Here is a 14,882-nt window from a genome sequence, read left to right on the forward strand (position 1 = left end):
AACACAAACAAAAGAAAATCATTAATTTGTACACGCAGCACTTAAGGGCAGCTACTATTTTGACAAATTATTATTTTCAACATGTTCAAGAATAACTTTTGTCCACGTTTGTCAAAAAAAAGCCCCAAAACATTGTTGATGTAATATGAAATTTGATATCATTCAATGCGTATGTTTTGCTTCCTCGTTTTAACACCTTGGTTGTGTATACGTATGGGTTATAGGCGAGGCCATCTCGATGGTATTTAAGATGACGTCTTGAAAAAAATACTTGAAATGCTAATTCAAATGATCGAGTTCATGCATTTTAATTGTTTTTGTAAAACGTTTTGTAACGGTTGTACATTTCAGTATGATATAAGCACTAACAATTTATGCACACGTATGAAAAGACAAAACATTAGACCTCATGATTTTTCGGATGTTATCAATTTTAACCCTACCTCCCCCACCACAACAAATACTCCACATATTTAAAAACAAATGCTCTCCAGTTGACTACTACAGTTTGCTGAAGACTAACCCTTATGATTTTGCATCATAACATTGTCACGTTCGTTTCATGCAGATTTACTTTAGTAAAGATTATGAAACAGATTGTATAACAAATAATTGCTGGGATATTAAATATTTGACCATACTTCTCATAACAAAAAATACACAATATACCTCATAAATATAATCAGCATATTATAATTTCAAGCAGAAATTAAAATCAAAAGTGAACGTTTTACAGATTTTCAAAATCCATAGCTCTCTCATTATCGTCAGTTAGAATATGATCAGCACCTCCTATTGGCACACCACACTGCGGACATTTTATTTTCTCCATTGGCATGCCACATTCTCCTATAGAATAATAATGATCTGAAACGAGATGAATCAATAACTGGCAGATTGACTGCTTTACACTGAATGTTTTACGCCGTATGTATTGAAATTAATAAAATGTAGTATCTCAAAACACACAAAATGAAACAACCTAATTTCTTTTATCTACGATTTTGGCGCGTTTGAAAATGCAAATCAATAAACGAAAAGGAAAAATACCCAATAAAATTGTTTATGAAAACTGTCTATATTTTTATTGTAATGCCACTCATTGGGGAAGTAGGAGTTTTTGAATATCAACATGCTTTCGATAGTTCGCCGTGGGTTCTGAATTGGTACTCATGTGTCTTACGTTTGTCTCCTTTTTTTTTTACATTTAACATAAAGAACCAAATACAGAAGATATTTGAAGTACAAAATATGATATTAAGTATGAAGTTTCAAAATGAGCCAGTTCTTTAACCTCTTTTCATGTTAAATATATTATTCGTTTAATGAAGGGAGTATGAACAGTAAGACCTCTTTTCGGCTGCAAAATATAGCAGTTTTACAAAATTGTGAAAATGCAATCTTTTAGCTATTAGTATTTACTTGAAAGTAGAACATTAAATTTGTAGAATGCTTCTGCTACATAAATATGGGCTGTTACAATGCAAATACATCGGGTACTAACATCATTAAGTCATGCTAAATTACTGAAGTCCTCAATTTTAGCGGTTTAGTTAAATTTTAGACAGTTTCCATCTTAAATGAAAGTGGCAGCATTCATGTTCATTCATAATATTGAAATGTAAGTTTTATTTGATGATAATACATAACATATATAAAGGTCGAGGATAAACACGGTCAGGTTCATGATTGACAAAAACATCTGGAAAGTGACGTTTTTTGGAATATTTGATAGATTTTTCATATTTAAGCTTGAATCTAAGCGTTTTATGACTAAATCAGTTAAAAAGTAATTAAATCAACTGAAATAGACACTTGATTTTTTAAAAGGTGTCCAAAATCTTTACCGGACCTTCTCCTTTGTAGCGCTTAAATTTGTCATATTTTTCAATAACATTTTGCCAAAACGCTGAAGGACCTCCTTCCAAAACTATTGAAAATCTATTATGTATCGACATTATTACCTTAGTATCAATAAGTTACACATATTCACGAAACACCATCAATTAGCGTTTGATACGTGTAGGTTCATGTTATGCGATTTCTATACATATGAAATCTACTGAAATACCTATATGATAGTGCTTTGTTCTTATCACACATGTGCACATTGTATAATGGTATGATACTAAACCTCTAACGAGACGGAATGTGTCCATATAACTATTATAATCTCCTTCAATCAGTTTAATTGAGGTCTGGAGCTGGCAAGTCATTAAATGCTAGTAGTCCTTTGTTTATTTTTGTATCATTGTCATATTTCTTAGATTCTTTTGTGACTTATTCTGTCACCGGACAACTTTTATACTGAGTGTTACTATTCGAGTTGATGTGTGTTTGTTTTTCAATATTGGCTAGAGGTATAGGGCAAGGGGGGGGGGGGGTTGAAATCGCAAATAGTATGTGTAGCCCCGCAATTTTTTTGGCGCCTGTCCCAAGTCAATAGCCTCAGGTCTTTGACACTCTTGTATGACTTTTAAATTTAGTTCATTCAAATATTTTGAGGTTCAGTATGACGTCCATTATCACTGAACAAGTACATAGTTTTGTTAAATCGCTAGCTGAATGACGCCTCAAGGTGCAGGATTTTCGCGCTTTGTTGAAAGCATATCGATGGCTTTCTGCTGTTTTCTGCTCTTTGGTCGGGTTGTTGTCTCATGGACATATTCCCTATTTCAATTCTTAATTATTTTTTTAGAACTTACCATTTTTACATTTGTACCAATGTCCTGATCCCATAAATTCTTTTTCCATGGCTCGCTTGATCATTTGCTTCTCCTTAAGTGTGAGACCAATCATTTTAGAAGAAACTTCTTCTGTTTCCTTTCTAATTTTAGATAATTCTTCGTCGTCCATGACTTCAGTAGATTCTAGTTTAAGCAAGTGATTTAGAATATTATCTGGCAGTGCTATTCCTTCAGCTTTTTTAGAAAGTTCTGTTTTGAATTCATGAATATCTAAGGTCAGCTGTAGTCGTCGTATTTCTAGGTAAAACTCGTTATGTTCTTGTCTTGCATATCTGCTTCGCCTTAAAAACACCCATTTTTCTAGTCGATCTAACCATGCTTGTAAAAAACGTCGACTTTCGAAGGAAAATATTTCAATTCTGAGGCTAAAGATTTCTTCATAAAAAGTTAATTGATCAACTACCATGTTCAGAATATCGATTGATCTAGTAGATTTAACTTTTTCCTTCAGTTTAGTATATATGTTGGTAGGCATGCCAGTCTCATATTTGGTGAGTAACTGTATTGTAGCAAAACGCTTTGCATGGAGATCTGTACCTTCTTCAATATTTCGAATGGTTTCTAATACCCCACAAATGTTTTCGTTGATACGTTTTATTTCGTTCGAATATCTTTTTGACTTCGATATTTTAGTGCTGCACTTTGGGCATTTCAAAGACTTGATTTCGTCACAAGTGTTATCAACAATATTTGAAATATATTGATCTAATCCATGTACTTCCAAGACACATTCGCAGTCTTCTAACCTAATGAACATTGCGTTATCTTCATCTTCATTTCCAAAAAATATGTCTGTCAAGTTTTCGCATACTTTACAAACACACTTAGAACATTCACATAAAAGTCCTGAACATTTGTGACCAAGGCCACAGTCTAGTATTTCATTACAAAGTGTATTACATTTTTTGTCTTTACAAGGTTCTATACATAAATGATCACACTTTAACTTGTTTGGACATTTTGCTTTACATTCCCATTGACAAAGTTCCATACACGGTATACAGTTATCGCCACATCTCCTTTTACATGTATCGCCATGACTACATTGTCGATCACACTTTTGCTTACATGGTGGACATCTATAACTGCAACTGTCCTTACAAATATGTCCACATACTAAGTTTCTATTGCATTTTTGTTTACAGGGTACATGAAGCCTTCCTTGACTACAATCTGAACACGATCCTTGACATTTGTGACCACAAACTAAAAATGATAAGCACGGTAACCTACACGGTGGGTCATATTTGGTGCAACAACCAACCTGTACTAAATGTCCACAGCGGGCTTCTACTTTAATTAACTCCATGCAGTCATCCTCTGTATTACAAGGCTCTGTACAATGTCTCTGACAACGATGACCACATGATATAATAGCTTGGCATTGCTCATCGCATGCCGCCATATCTGGAACTTCAGAACATTTCATACGTTTTTTATGTTGACATTTAGGAATTATCTTTTCCACAATTTCACTGCATGTTCCACATAAATAAGGATCATGACAAGATTTCATGCACCTATGTCCCATTGGACATACTCTTTTGTAGCATTGTTTTGCACATTTTATTTCTGAATGACGAGGATCATCTATATGACACTTCCTTGAGCAGAAGTGGCCACATTCTCTTCTAAAAGAGCAAGATTTTTGACATCCGCCATCTGTGACAAGATCAAAGTCATTTGACTGAGAAATGTAAGTTGAACTATTGTGATTTTGACATGTTAGCTGCAGACGTGTACCAAAAGAGTTGCTACTGTCCGCATCCTTCAGAATATCATACCATAGTCTTGATTTCGATTTTAAAAGTTCGAAATTGCCTATTGCATAAAGTCCAATTTTCGCTCTTGATAAAGCAACGCAAACTCTATTTGGCTCGGACAAATATCCTATTTTGTTTTCTATGTTACTTCTAACAAGTGACAATAAAATTATTTCATTTTCCTCTCCTTGATAATTATCTACCGCAGTCACTCGTACGGCAAGCTCACTAGACGATTTGTCAGGCTGACTTGAAACTGTTTTATGAGGATCATTTCTTGAAAGTTCTTCTTCTATAGGTTTTATCAAGTTGCGGAGAAGACGAACCTGATCTAAGTATGTGGACAGCACAGTAATTTTAGAAGGTGGATATCCTTGCATTCTGATATACCTGTACAACTGACAAATTAACTGTGCCTCGAAAGTGTTCTTGTGACTTCTTGAAAGTTCTTCGCGCTCCTGGTCTTCAAATACAGAATGCGATAAAAAGAACATGTTATTGTGCATTCCTTTTACGTTTTCGTAATCAAGCACACATTTGGCGTTTTCCAGAGTATCATAAATATGAGGCACTAAAAGCTTTGATATTGTTGGTCTCATTCGATGTTGATTTTCTAATTTTCTAACTGGGAAGTTTCCATTAATAAGTCTTTCAAAAAGGGAAATATTTATTTTGTGTTGCAGTGCAGTCTTGTAATCGTTGTAAGATGGGCGCAGTTGTTGGTGGTCGCCAATCATTATGATTTGTTGACACGACGATGTCAAACATGCCACCACGTGATGTTCTGGGATTTGGGCGGCTTCTTCAAGGAGAACAATGCTTGGAGAAACTCGTTTAAGAATTTCTATATCTCTAGCAGCTCTTGTTGTGGTGCATGCTACAAGTTTTGACCTCTTCAATATGTTGATATCAGCTATTTGTTGAATCTCTTCATAACGTTTTTGTGCTCTTTTGTAGCTGTTTTCACACTCTTGAATTTCCTTGTTTATTGGGATAAGAGCTTGTTGAATCCAGTATTTATACAACTGCCACCTTTGAAGATCGTGTATCCACCATACATTGGACACCGACCGTGCTCCTTCAATTGACATAGCTTGTGTACAACAAAGTTTATCCTGTATTTTCTTAATGAAAATAGATTTTTCTTTCTGATTATATTGATCCCAAAACCATTCTTTGTTCTGGTTTTTTTCTTCGTTAATAAGACTTGAAGAAACAACCATTTTCAGTTTTTCGAAGTCTAGATGCATTAATATATCTTTTTCAACTGTTTTTATGTCCTCTTCATCGTAATCCCAACTCTGATCATCATACCAATTGTCCTCGTCATCAAAATAATCAAACTCGTTTTCTTCATAAATGTTTTCTGAATAGTTTGGTCGTATTGTAACTTTTTGTTGAGTTGCTGATTCAATATTTAACCATCTAATCAAAGAAGATTCATTTCTGAGTGCACTGTACTGCGAGTTAGTAATCACTCTAGCTACGTCATGAAGCCAGTCTTGATGAACTATTCCTGTCTCAATTTCCTCTCGAAGTTTTTTCAGGTTGTCATGCTCTTTAATTCTTATTTTCAAATTTGATCTGGCATTAGATGCCATTACATTCAGTAAGCCTGAGCTTTCCCTTTTTGTGCGTGATTGAATTTCTCCCCAGCGAGTTATGTATTCTTCCCGCGAGTAACTATATGCTTTGCGTTTAGACGTCAAGTTATATTCTCTCAAAATTTCGACTTCGGATCTAGATCCGATTCGGACAATATCAGCTGTGTCTGTTGATCGCAGTCGTTTTGATATATCAAGTAGAAACTGATCTAATGCATGATTGGTGTAACTGAGTAGAAGCATTGGCCCTTGGTTTTCCTGTTGACGCCATATATGGTCATTTTTTAACAACAGTTCGGCTATTTTGAGACCAACTACAGTTTTACCAGTTCCAGGTGGTCCCTGTATTAGCGCAAGCTTACTTTTCATTGATGTAAGAAATGCTCTGTATTGCGATTCGTCCATTTTCAGAAAATCTGCATCGGGCCAGTTTGACTCTGATGAAATATCTATGTTATATACCTGTAGTTCAGAATTCAAACAGCTGATATCAAATCCTCTTTCTGCGAATTTAGATGATTCAAAATAATCTGGCACCTGTTGATCTATGCTGTGTCTCTTGTTTAATAATTGCTTTCCGAAAGGTAAAACACTTTCCTGATTAAAAATCTCACTGTGCATACACTGTAGAGATTTTAATGTGTAAAAGTAAGATGGAAAGAAAGCTTGGCTTTCAACTAGGATAATATCTGACTGTTGTGAAATGGCAGACAATTCTCCAATATCCTCGGTAAATTTGATTTCGAAAATCCCCTTTTGTAGATCAGCAGGATTACGCTCTGCTACAGTTGCATATTGAAGAATCTTAAATTTTTTGTTAGTTAAACAAACGAGGGAGCCAAATGTTAGTAGCTTTCTGGTGTTCCAGTTAATTCGGCTATAGGGGGTGATATCAAATCTTATTTTCCAGGTAATACCATTCTGTTCATTGCAACATCGGGCTAGGAAGGATATATCTTTATAGACACGGATGTCATCATGTCTCCATCTTTTCTCAAGGCAATCTGGATCCTCATTTATACTTTCTTTCAAAGACACCAACCCTCTACACAAAGGTCTTATAAAGTCTTGACGATGGACCATAAATAGTCTTCGTAAATAGCTTTCCTCTGTGTCATAGTCAGAATCAATGTTTACATTCTCACATGTCTCTATTTCCGTATGATCTGGCAATATAGCTAATGTTGACAGTTTGTTTTCGGTTTTAGAATTTTTTTCTTGATGATTCCATTTATATCTTATTTCTAGTATTAAGGATTCTAGGACTCCTTTTTGATTCTCGTCGTCGACTTTTTCGTGAACACATCTTTCTAAAGAATCTAATGGTTGCATTAAATCGCGAGGACCAGCATTGACATGATAAACAAGCCCTTTCATCAAAATAAGTAAATTTTGTAGCATGTCAATGTGTTCCTTATCAAACTTTAAACGAAACTCGCAAATAATGTATTTTATATCCTTTCGTTCAAAAAACTTTCTTTCTTTTAACGGATTAAGAGCTTTTTGTACCAATGAATGATGCTTAGACTCACAAACCTGACACATAACTTGCAAAAATAACGCCATTTGGTCAATCATTTCGTGTTTAAATAGAAATGTGTCTAGTTCTCTACTACAAGTACTCAAATAGGCCGCTAAACTATCGTTATCCATCTTTGATAATTGTGTAATGTCTATCTTTTGATCAGATGCTTCAAATCCGTTCTGAGATTTTTTTGTGAATGTTTTATTTCCGTTATAGTTTTGCCTTCTCTTTTGGTCTCTTGATTTGTTATTTGAACGAGATTGATATCGGTCACTGCAATTTTTCTTTTGATTTACATTGAACGAAGGTCTGCTTGAGTCATGCGTTTTGCCATACGTTTCTTCATTTTGAACTGTTACAGTGCAAGATTTTTCATGAATCAACGAAGACTGTCCATGTCTAATGGTTTTATGTCTGATGTCTTTATGATGGATTTTTTGTGTATTTGTATCATGCTCAATGTTGATGTCAAAATTTGATTGAGATAAACCAAAATCCGAATTTGTGCATGGAGACCTTTGATTTCTTGTATTTTCGGGAACTACATGTGGACTAGGAGTTTTTCTATCTTGCTGTTCTGATGTATTCGTTGGAAAATATTGTCCTCTGTATTCAGTATTGTGTGTTGATTTAGTACGTGATCCTTTATTTATTGAGTTTTGCAGTGAACGTTGTTTGTCAGGATAAATATCTTGCCTTTCCTGATCACTACGATTTCTGTCCTTTGCGGAGGATGATCTTTCTCGTCTTCTAGGCGAATGTAAAGGTTCTCGACTTCTGTTGTTCTTTGAATGTGACCTTTCAGGGGAATGAAATAAATGAAAATTCGTTTTTTTGCATGAAGACCTTTGTTGTCGTGTACTTCTATGAACTACACGTAAACTAGAAGTTTGTCTTCTTTGATGTTCTGGTGTATTGCTTCGTGAAGATTGTCCTCTATATTCAGTTCTTCGTGGCGATTTTGTTCGTGATCGTTTAAATCTTGTTTGTTGCAGTGAGCTTTGAAAGGAAGTATCTTGCCTTTCCCCAACGTCAACACTACGATTTCTGTTATTTGAAAAGAATGATCTTTCTCGTCGTCTAGGGGAAAGAAGAGGTTCTTGCCTTTTGTTCTCAGAACGAGACCTTTCATGTGTTCTATTTCTAGGAAACGTTCGTTTGTCTCTGGTTCCTTCATTGTGATTATGTGCATTATGATGATACGTTTTACTTCTTTCTCCGTTTCTTTCAATGTTTGATGTTTTAATTTTCTTTTGCCTATTCGTGTAGGTGCTATGTGATTGGCTTGTGCTCTTTCGTTTTCTTGACTCAATGTTCTTTTCTTGTGACGAAAGGTGTTCTTTTGGTACATGATGTATTTTGTCGGTATCAATTCGGTGATTTTTCTGTGTTGTGTTAGGTACAACGCTAGACTCCTGTCTAGTTTGAGAGTGATCATTATCCTGAAAGTCATTTGAATTTTCCTGAATATCGGTTTTCGATTGATTGGTAGTAATTTGCACTACTCGTTGACTTCTTTTGCCTAAACGATCAAATACGGATGGTTTTTTTGTATCTTTTATTTGGTTCTTTATTTCTACTGTATCTTCCTCATGGTTATGTTCAATTATGGCTTCAAAGTCAACTTCTCCGTAATCAATGATTGGTCTTACTGGGGTACTTGGGTTTAGATTCGTCGATTTAGAGGTATCACTCGAGTGTCGATAGGTCGGTTTGTGTCTTTCCATTTCTTGGATCAAAACTGAATGTAAAAAGATATAAATAAATTGACTAAAAGCAATACGTACATCTGAAAATATCTTCTTTCTTTATAATAACAAGTAAATGTTTATGCCAATTCATAATTATATTTTAACTTACTTTTCCCGGAAAGTGCATTGTAACATCTAACCGAACAAATATCTCGAATAAAGTTTGATACGTGTTTTAGAGTATTTTTAAAAATATTTAAAAACAAATATAAAGTATTTACGTTTCACAAGAAGGAAGCAGGATCTTCTACATATAGGTTTCAATTGAGGATCATTCAGGTATGACACATAAAACAACAATAACACACGTAATAACGATTTTTATTGACAAACAATACTTATCGTTTACCTGTTGATATTAATTTCACTTTGAAAATTCATAATTTTAAAAAATCTTCCAGAATTAAAGAATTACCATAAATCTATATCTCAAGCAGTACACACCCAACAGAAAACAGATTTAATGACAAGACTTCATTTACTTTGTACAATGCCATCATATAGCTATTGAAAGATTGTAGGAGCATATAATGGTACAGGAACACAGTTATCGTCTATATATAGCTATTTAATACCTACATGTATTCTATGGTCGGGTCGTCGTCTCTTTGACACATTCCCCATTTCCATTCTCAAGTTTCTTTCAAATCATTAAAGACAGTGTGTCACTTGACACTTGCTTTTTTGTTAACCTTTCCAGATATATTTTTCTTCGTGTTTTATGCCTCAATCAGCAAGTAAGTGGATGAAAAAAAACACATTTAAAAAAAAAAAAAAGTAGTGATTTGGGCCAACTAAAAAAGGTAAAAAAAAAATATTGCGGAAGCTGTTAAAAGAATTCAAGACACCTCAACATAAAATTGTCATTATTTTGAGTTGAAGTGTATGAAATCTTTTATATAATTTGTCCCAAAAGTAGTACACTAAAAATAGTATTAAGAAAGCGCAGGTGGTATTTTTTTCTATTTCTATCCATTGGGTCAAAGATATGCTCTATAACTGTGTTTTCAAGACATCAATTTTTTATGCAAATGTATATAATTATAACAAAATCAATATAGTCAAATCGATTAAAACAACATTAAAAATTATACTTATGGAAATGAATAAATAAAACTTCAGAACAAAATTATCTAAAGGTTCATAGATATTTTAAAGTTAACCCACAAAGTCACAATTATGATATGCAATTCCATTTGCAATAAGTTGTTTACAGCTAAATCCGAACTTCCTATTGCATTTTTGTGTATCTATGCAAGATTCTAGTTAAAATTTTTAAGTATTTTTTGTAATAAAATAACCGGCTTAATACATTGTTTATCTTCATTGAAATCCCAAAACGCGGCATTTTTGCGCTGTTTCGTGGCAGTCAGTTTAAAAACGTGGAAGAAGGCATTTTAAACTAGATTGTAAGGAAGTTTAGTGTAAAGAGTAGACACAGTTAAATAATAAAACAAGTAATCATATAAAGGACATATATCTTTTATTTTGGATTCTCAGTGCTGTCAAACTTTGCATATATTTTTATTTTATTTCGAGCGTCATAGGTGAGTTTTGTGTAGGTGTTCGTCTGCTGTAAACTTTTTTAAGTTAGTGAATATGAGATGAGTTTATTTATAGAAATTAGATGGTGGTTTTCTGAAAATATGCAAAATCGAAAATAGATTTACAAGAAATGTATTTGTAACTTATTATATTTTTGTAAATAAGTCATACAAGTACTTTGTATGTTTAAAGCTCAATAGACCATACTACAATTTGTGTTGTAAACTTAAACATACCTATACTTTGTTCTGGATTAAGTGACAGGTAGAATTAGAAATGCATAGTTCAGAGAGTGTGTTTTTCCAATAAAATGAAAGTCGATATGATCAAAATATTAACATAAAACTGTTTTAAACATTTTGGTTTTTAATAATTACAAAATAAGATAACATTTGGTTCCTGTTCATAATACCGCCTTCTCCCCCCCCCCCCCCAATTCAGATTCAGATTTACCAGACATTATTAATAATTTCATTTTTTTCATATAAATTTGACAACCTGTCCATACTATTAAATTGACATAATAAGGAACGTGTGTGTATTACCATTTCATGTTTATTATGTTTAGACAAAGCATAATTGCTTCCTTATGGCTGTTAACTTCAACTCCTGCTTTGATTAAGTTGACATGTAAAGATAATTAAAGTCAGACAGGGTGGATCCAGCCATTTTCAAAAAGAAAGTTTCCAATTTAGGATGGATTGGGTCGTGGTAGGGAAGGGGTGGGGTTCTAACCACATGCGCTCAATTAAATGTATCATCGTCCAAAAAAGGAGATTCAAACTCTCTCCCCCTCCCCCATCCCGGATCCGCAACTGTTAGAAATGCGGTATCTATTACTTGTGGCACACACAGTTCTTTATCGAATATCATGTGTTTGGTCAATTGTTACTAAACGATTGAAAGATTTAAAAAAAAATAAAACATACTTACCAAGTTGACCTGCATATATCTATCAACGGAAAACCAAGCGGTACTTCCTTCTGTAGTCATATTCTTGTATCCATGATAATATATTTCACATTGAAAACTACAATTATTCAACAATATAATAAATATCCGAGTTAAATATCATGCTTATATAAGAGACACCCTTGTTCTTGTCATTCGTGACAACAATACAATAGATAAAAGGTGTCTAAAGTACAAATATATTATGCTTCAAAATCGAAAGTAGATTTTTTGAAAACGATATCCCATTTAGGCACATGATATGTTATCTTTAATTAATTGATTATTTTGTAAATAGTAACTGTATACAATCGATGTAATGTATACCTACACGTATCTCCAGAAAACTTTTCGTTAAGGTAGCTCGTGGGTAAAAAAATTTCCGCAAAAATTTAAACCTTTATTTTTCATGAAAATTTTTATATATTACACCATTAGTTATTATTTTATTATATGGTACAAAAATCAACTCAAAAAATCAATTCATTTTGGCCCCAGATGACTTTTAAAATGTTTATATCATTGAAAAAGCTCCAAATTATCTCCCTTTGGTGCAAAAATGCCATTGTTTGGCATTAAATTTGAAATATCTTTTTTAACTCATCGGTGACCTATATTTTTTATTATTGTTTCTCAAATCAGCTGTACATAATCTAAATAATTGTAAAATTTAAGCGATTTCTGTAATTAGGTTATTTTTTTATTTCGATATTAGTTATCTCTATTTCTCCTATTAGTTCAACAGAAAAAAAGGACATTAACAAAAATGTTTGCTTCTTCTGGAGTCAGATTGTGAGCTTAAATGAACGGTGATTCCATTTTTTTATTTCATTTTTCTTTTTTAAGTATATCAAGGATTTGTATAGTTACAAATCCTTGAGTATATGATAAATTTCATTTATTAAAAAATATAGCGAAATCCTATATTAGAAAAAAAAAATGATTTATACCCAGAAGCCCCCTTATAGTTAAATATTTTAAATCAAATCAAATCAAATAAAATCTTTTTATTGGTGTAAAATCCAAATATTGGATTGTTACCAAGACAAACATGACAATCATTACAAACATATAATATTTAAATTTAAACAACATGTATACATTGTATTTTAAATGATACATGCGTAAAAGCAGATGTTGTTTACATACCATATGAAAATAAACAGCATTCTACAAAGGGCAAAAAAGTGATGAAAATCACATAGTAATTACGCGTTCATCTCTGATTTTATCTATAACTTTGGTATCTTTTTTTCAGAGAAAATTAAGGAATTTCGCTTGTCATGTTTTGCGATTTTTGTCAGATTTTCGGAATCCTCTAGTGTTATCTACATGTATTTGAATGCCTTAAACAATTTGCCCATTAATCCCAAATTTTATTTTTATAAATCATTTACATGTATAATGGTCAGCCATCTGTAAAATCAAATTTAATTATTTTGACACTTTTTGAGAACTTAAACTTATCAATGATAAAGCTATGAAAAGTCAAGAGGGACTATTGTCCCGCCAAAATTTCTATGAATCGCACTGACATTTGTTAAAAGTCGAAACATTTGACATTGATAATGAGCAAAGGGTAAAAATATGATTGTCAAATATAAACCAGGCTTTTCATAAACCCTGTCTCTGTGAATACAAGTTCTTTTTTATGGTTTGTTTCTGTAAAATAGGTCAGACATAATCTATAGTATAAATTAAATGATTGACAGCTTTTAAAATATCTATAATACAAGACACCGCCATCACGTCACCGGTTTACCCAATGAGATGAATGCTCAAGGTCCGAAGTAAATTGCCTTTCATTTGACTTTAATACAATGGTGAATTGACATACATGCAGATTTTTAAAAAGCGGATGTGGATCGAAGAATTGGAAAGGGGAGGAGGACAAACAATGCAAACATAAAATGTTTTATGAACAACAAAAACACTAATAAATCGATATTTTCTACCTTATTTTTGAGGGTTACTTTGTTTATGGTTCTCATTTAAAATATATCAAATTTATTCAAGACAATACTTGTATTATATTAATTTGATTCCCAGTTGCCTATGGGCAGCGGATATACTTTTAAAAATGGGATGAAATATTAGTCATGAAATAACATATAAATTAATATTGAACCATGCAGATACCTTAACTACGTATTAAGATTCTAGATGGGTTCGAATTAAGTTATCAAAGTATTGTACAATTAAAAAAATAGGCACTTTTTAAGCAAATTATTTCATTAATTTACACATCATAGATACCAGGATTAAATTTTGTTTTAACGCCAGACGCTCGTTTCGTCTTCGAAAGACTCGTCAGTGGCGCTCGAATCAAAACAGGTTCAAAATGCCAAATAAAGTACGTAATTGAAGAGCATGAAAGGAAGAAAAAAAAGAAATTCGTACTAAAAAATCTATTATTTATATAGATTGTATTGACTGCGAAAAGTTTCAAATAATATTGATCAAAAAATTGTATCTTGTTTTCAAGAAAGTAACATAACTTATTCATTTGACATTTAGTCAATTATTTATATAAAAACAAGTTGTTGTTGTATTTGATTGATTTCGATTGTATACTTAGTCATTATGCTTTTTTTCTAAATATAAATAAGGCAGTGACTGTTTATATGATCTCTTAAACACAAAATAAAATGATAAAAAAAGCGTGGCTAATTCGTCTGTCTCTTAACATAAAATTAGTGGTTTATTTGTCGTACTGTAAGTATAAAGTGTCTCTAAAACAAAGTAAGTGACTTACTCGTCGGTCTCTCAACATGAAAAGCTAGTGGCTTATTCGTCAGCCTCCTAAATATTAACAGTTAGTGACTTATTTATCGGTCTCTATCGGTTTATTTGTCGTACTGTACACGGTGGGTATGGTTGTCCTGCGAGAGAACGTACTGTGCTGGTGATTTGGTCCTGACGGGTGCTGGTGGGTCCTGATTCTGTGCTGGTGGGTTTGTTTACATTGTATCAGAACGGCAATAAAATGACTGTTT

The 14,882-nt window shown here is 33.0% G+C and overlaps 1 protein-coding gene across 1 annotated transcript; it reads right to left on the bottom strand.

Moving 5' to 3' along the window:
- Positions 1–365: 365 nt before the first annotated feature.
- On the bottom strand, positions 366–9,369 carry LOC134692986 (NFX1-type zinc finger-containing protein 1-like). Its single transcript, XM_063553653.1, has 2 exons — positions 2,706–9,369; positions 366–867 (listed from the first exon to the last, which is right to left on the bottom strand). Exons 1-2 carry the CDS (start codon positions 9,364–9,366, stop codon positions 731–733), a joined length of 6,798 nt encoding a protein of 2,265 aa, XP_063409723.1. The 5' UTR covers positions 9,367–9,369; the 3' UTR covers positions 366–730.
- Between the last annotated feature and the right edge of the window lie 5,513 nt (positions 9,370–14,882).

The sequence above is a fragment of the Mytilus trossulus genome, chromosome 12, assembly GCF_036588685.1.
Source record: "Mytilus trossulus isolate FHL-02 chromosome 12, PNRI_Mtr1.1.1.hap1, whole genome shotgun sequence".
Taxonomy (NCBI): Eukaryota; Metazoa; Mollusca; class Bivalvia; order Mytilida; family Mytilidae; genus Mytilus; species Mytilus trossulus.

What these genes read in the sequence shown, in the direction of transcription:
- LOC134692986 (XM_063553653.1), bottom strand. Translation starts at nt 9,366, where the DNA reads ATGGAAAGACACAAACCGACCTATCGACACTCGAGTGATACCTCTAAA. An exon ending in TTGGTACAAATGTAAAAATG is followed by an intron (nt 868 to 2,705) that starts GTAAGTTCTAAA and finishes ATCTCGTTTCAG; the next exon opens with ATCATTATTATTCTATAGGA.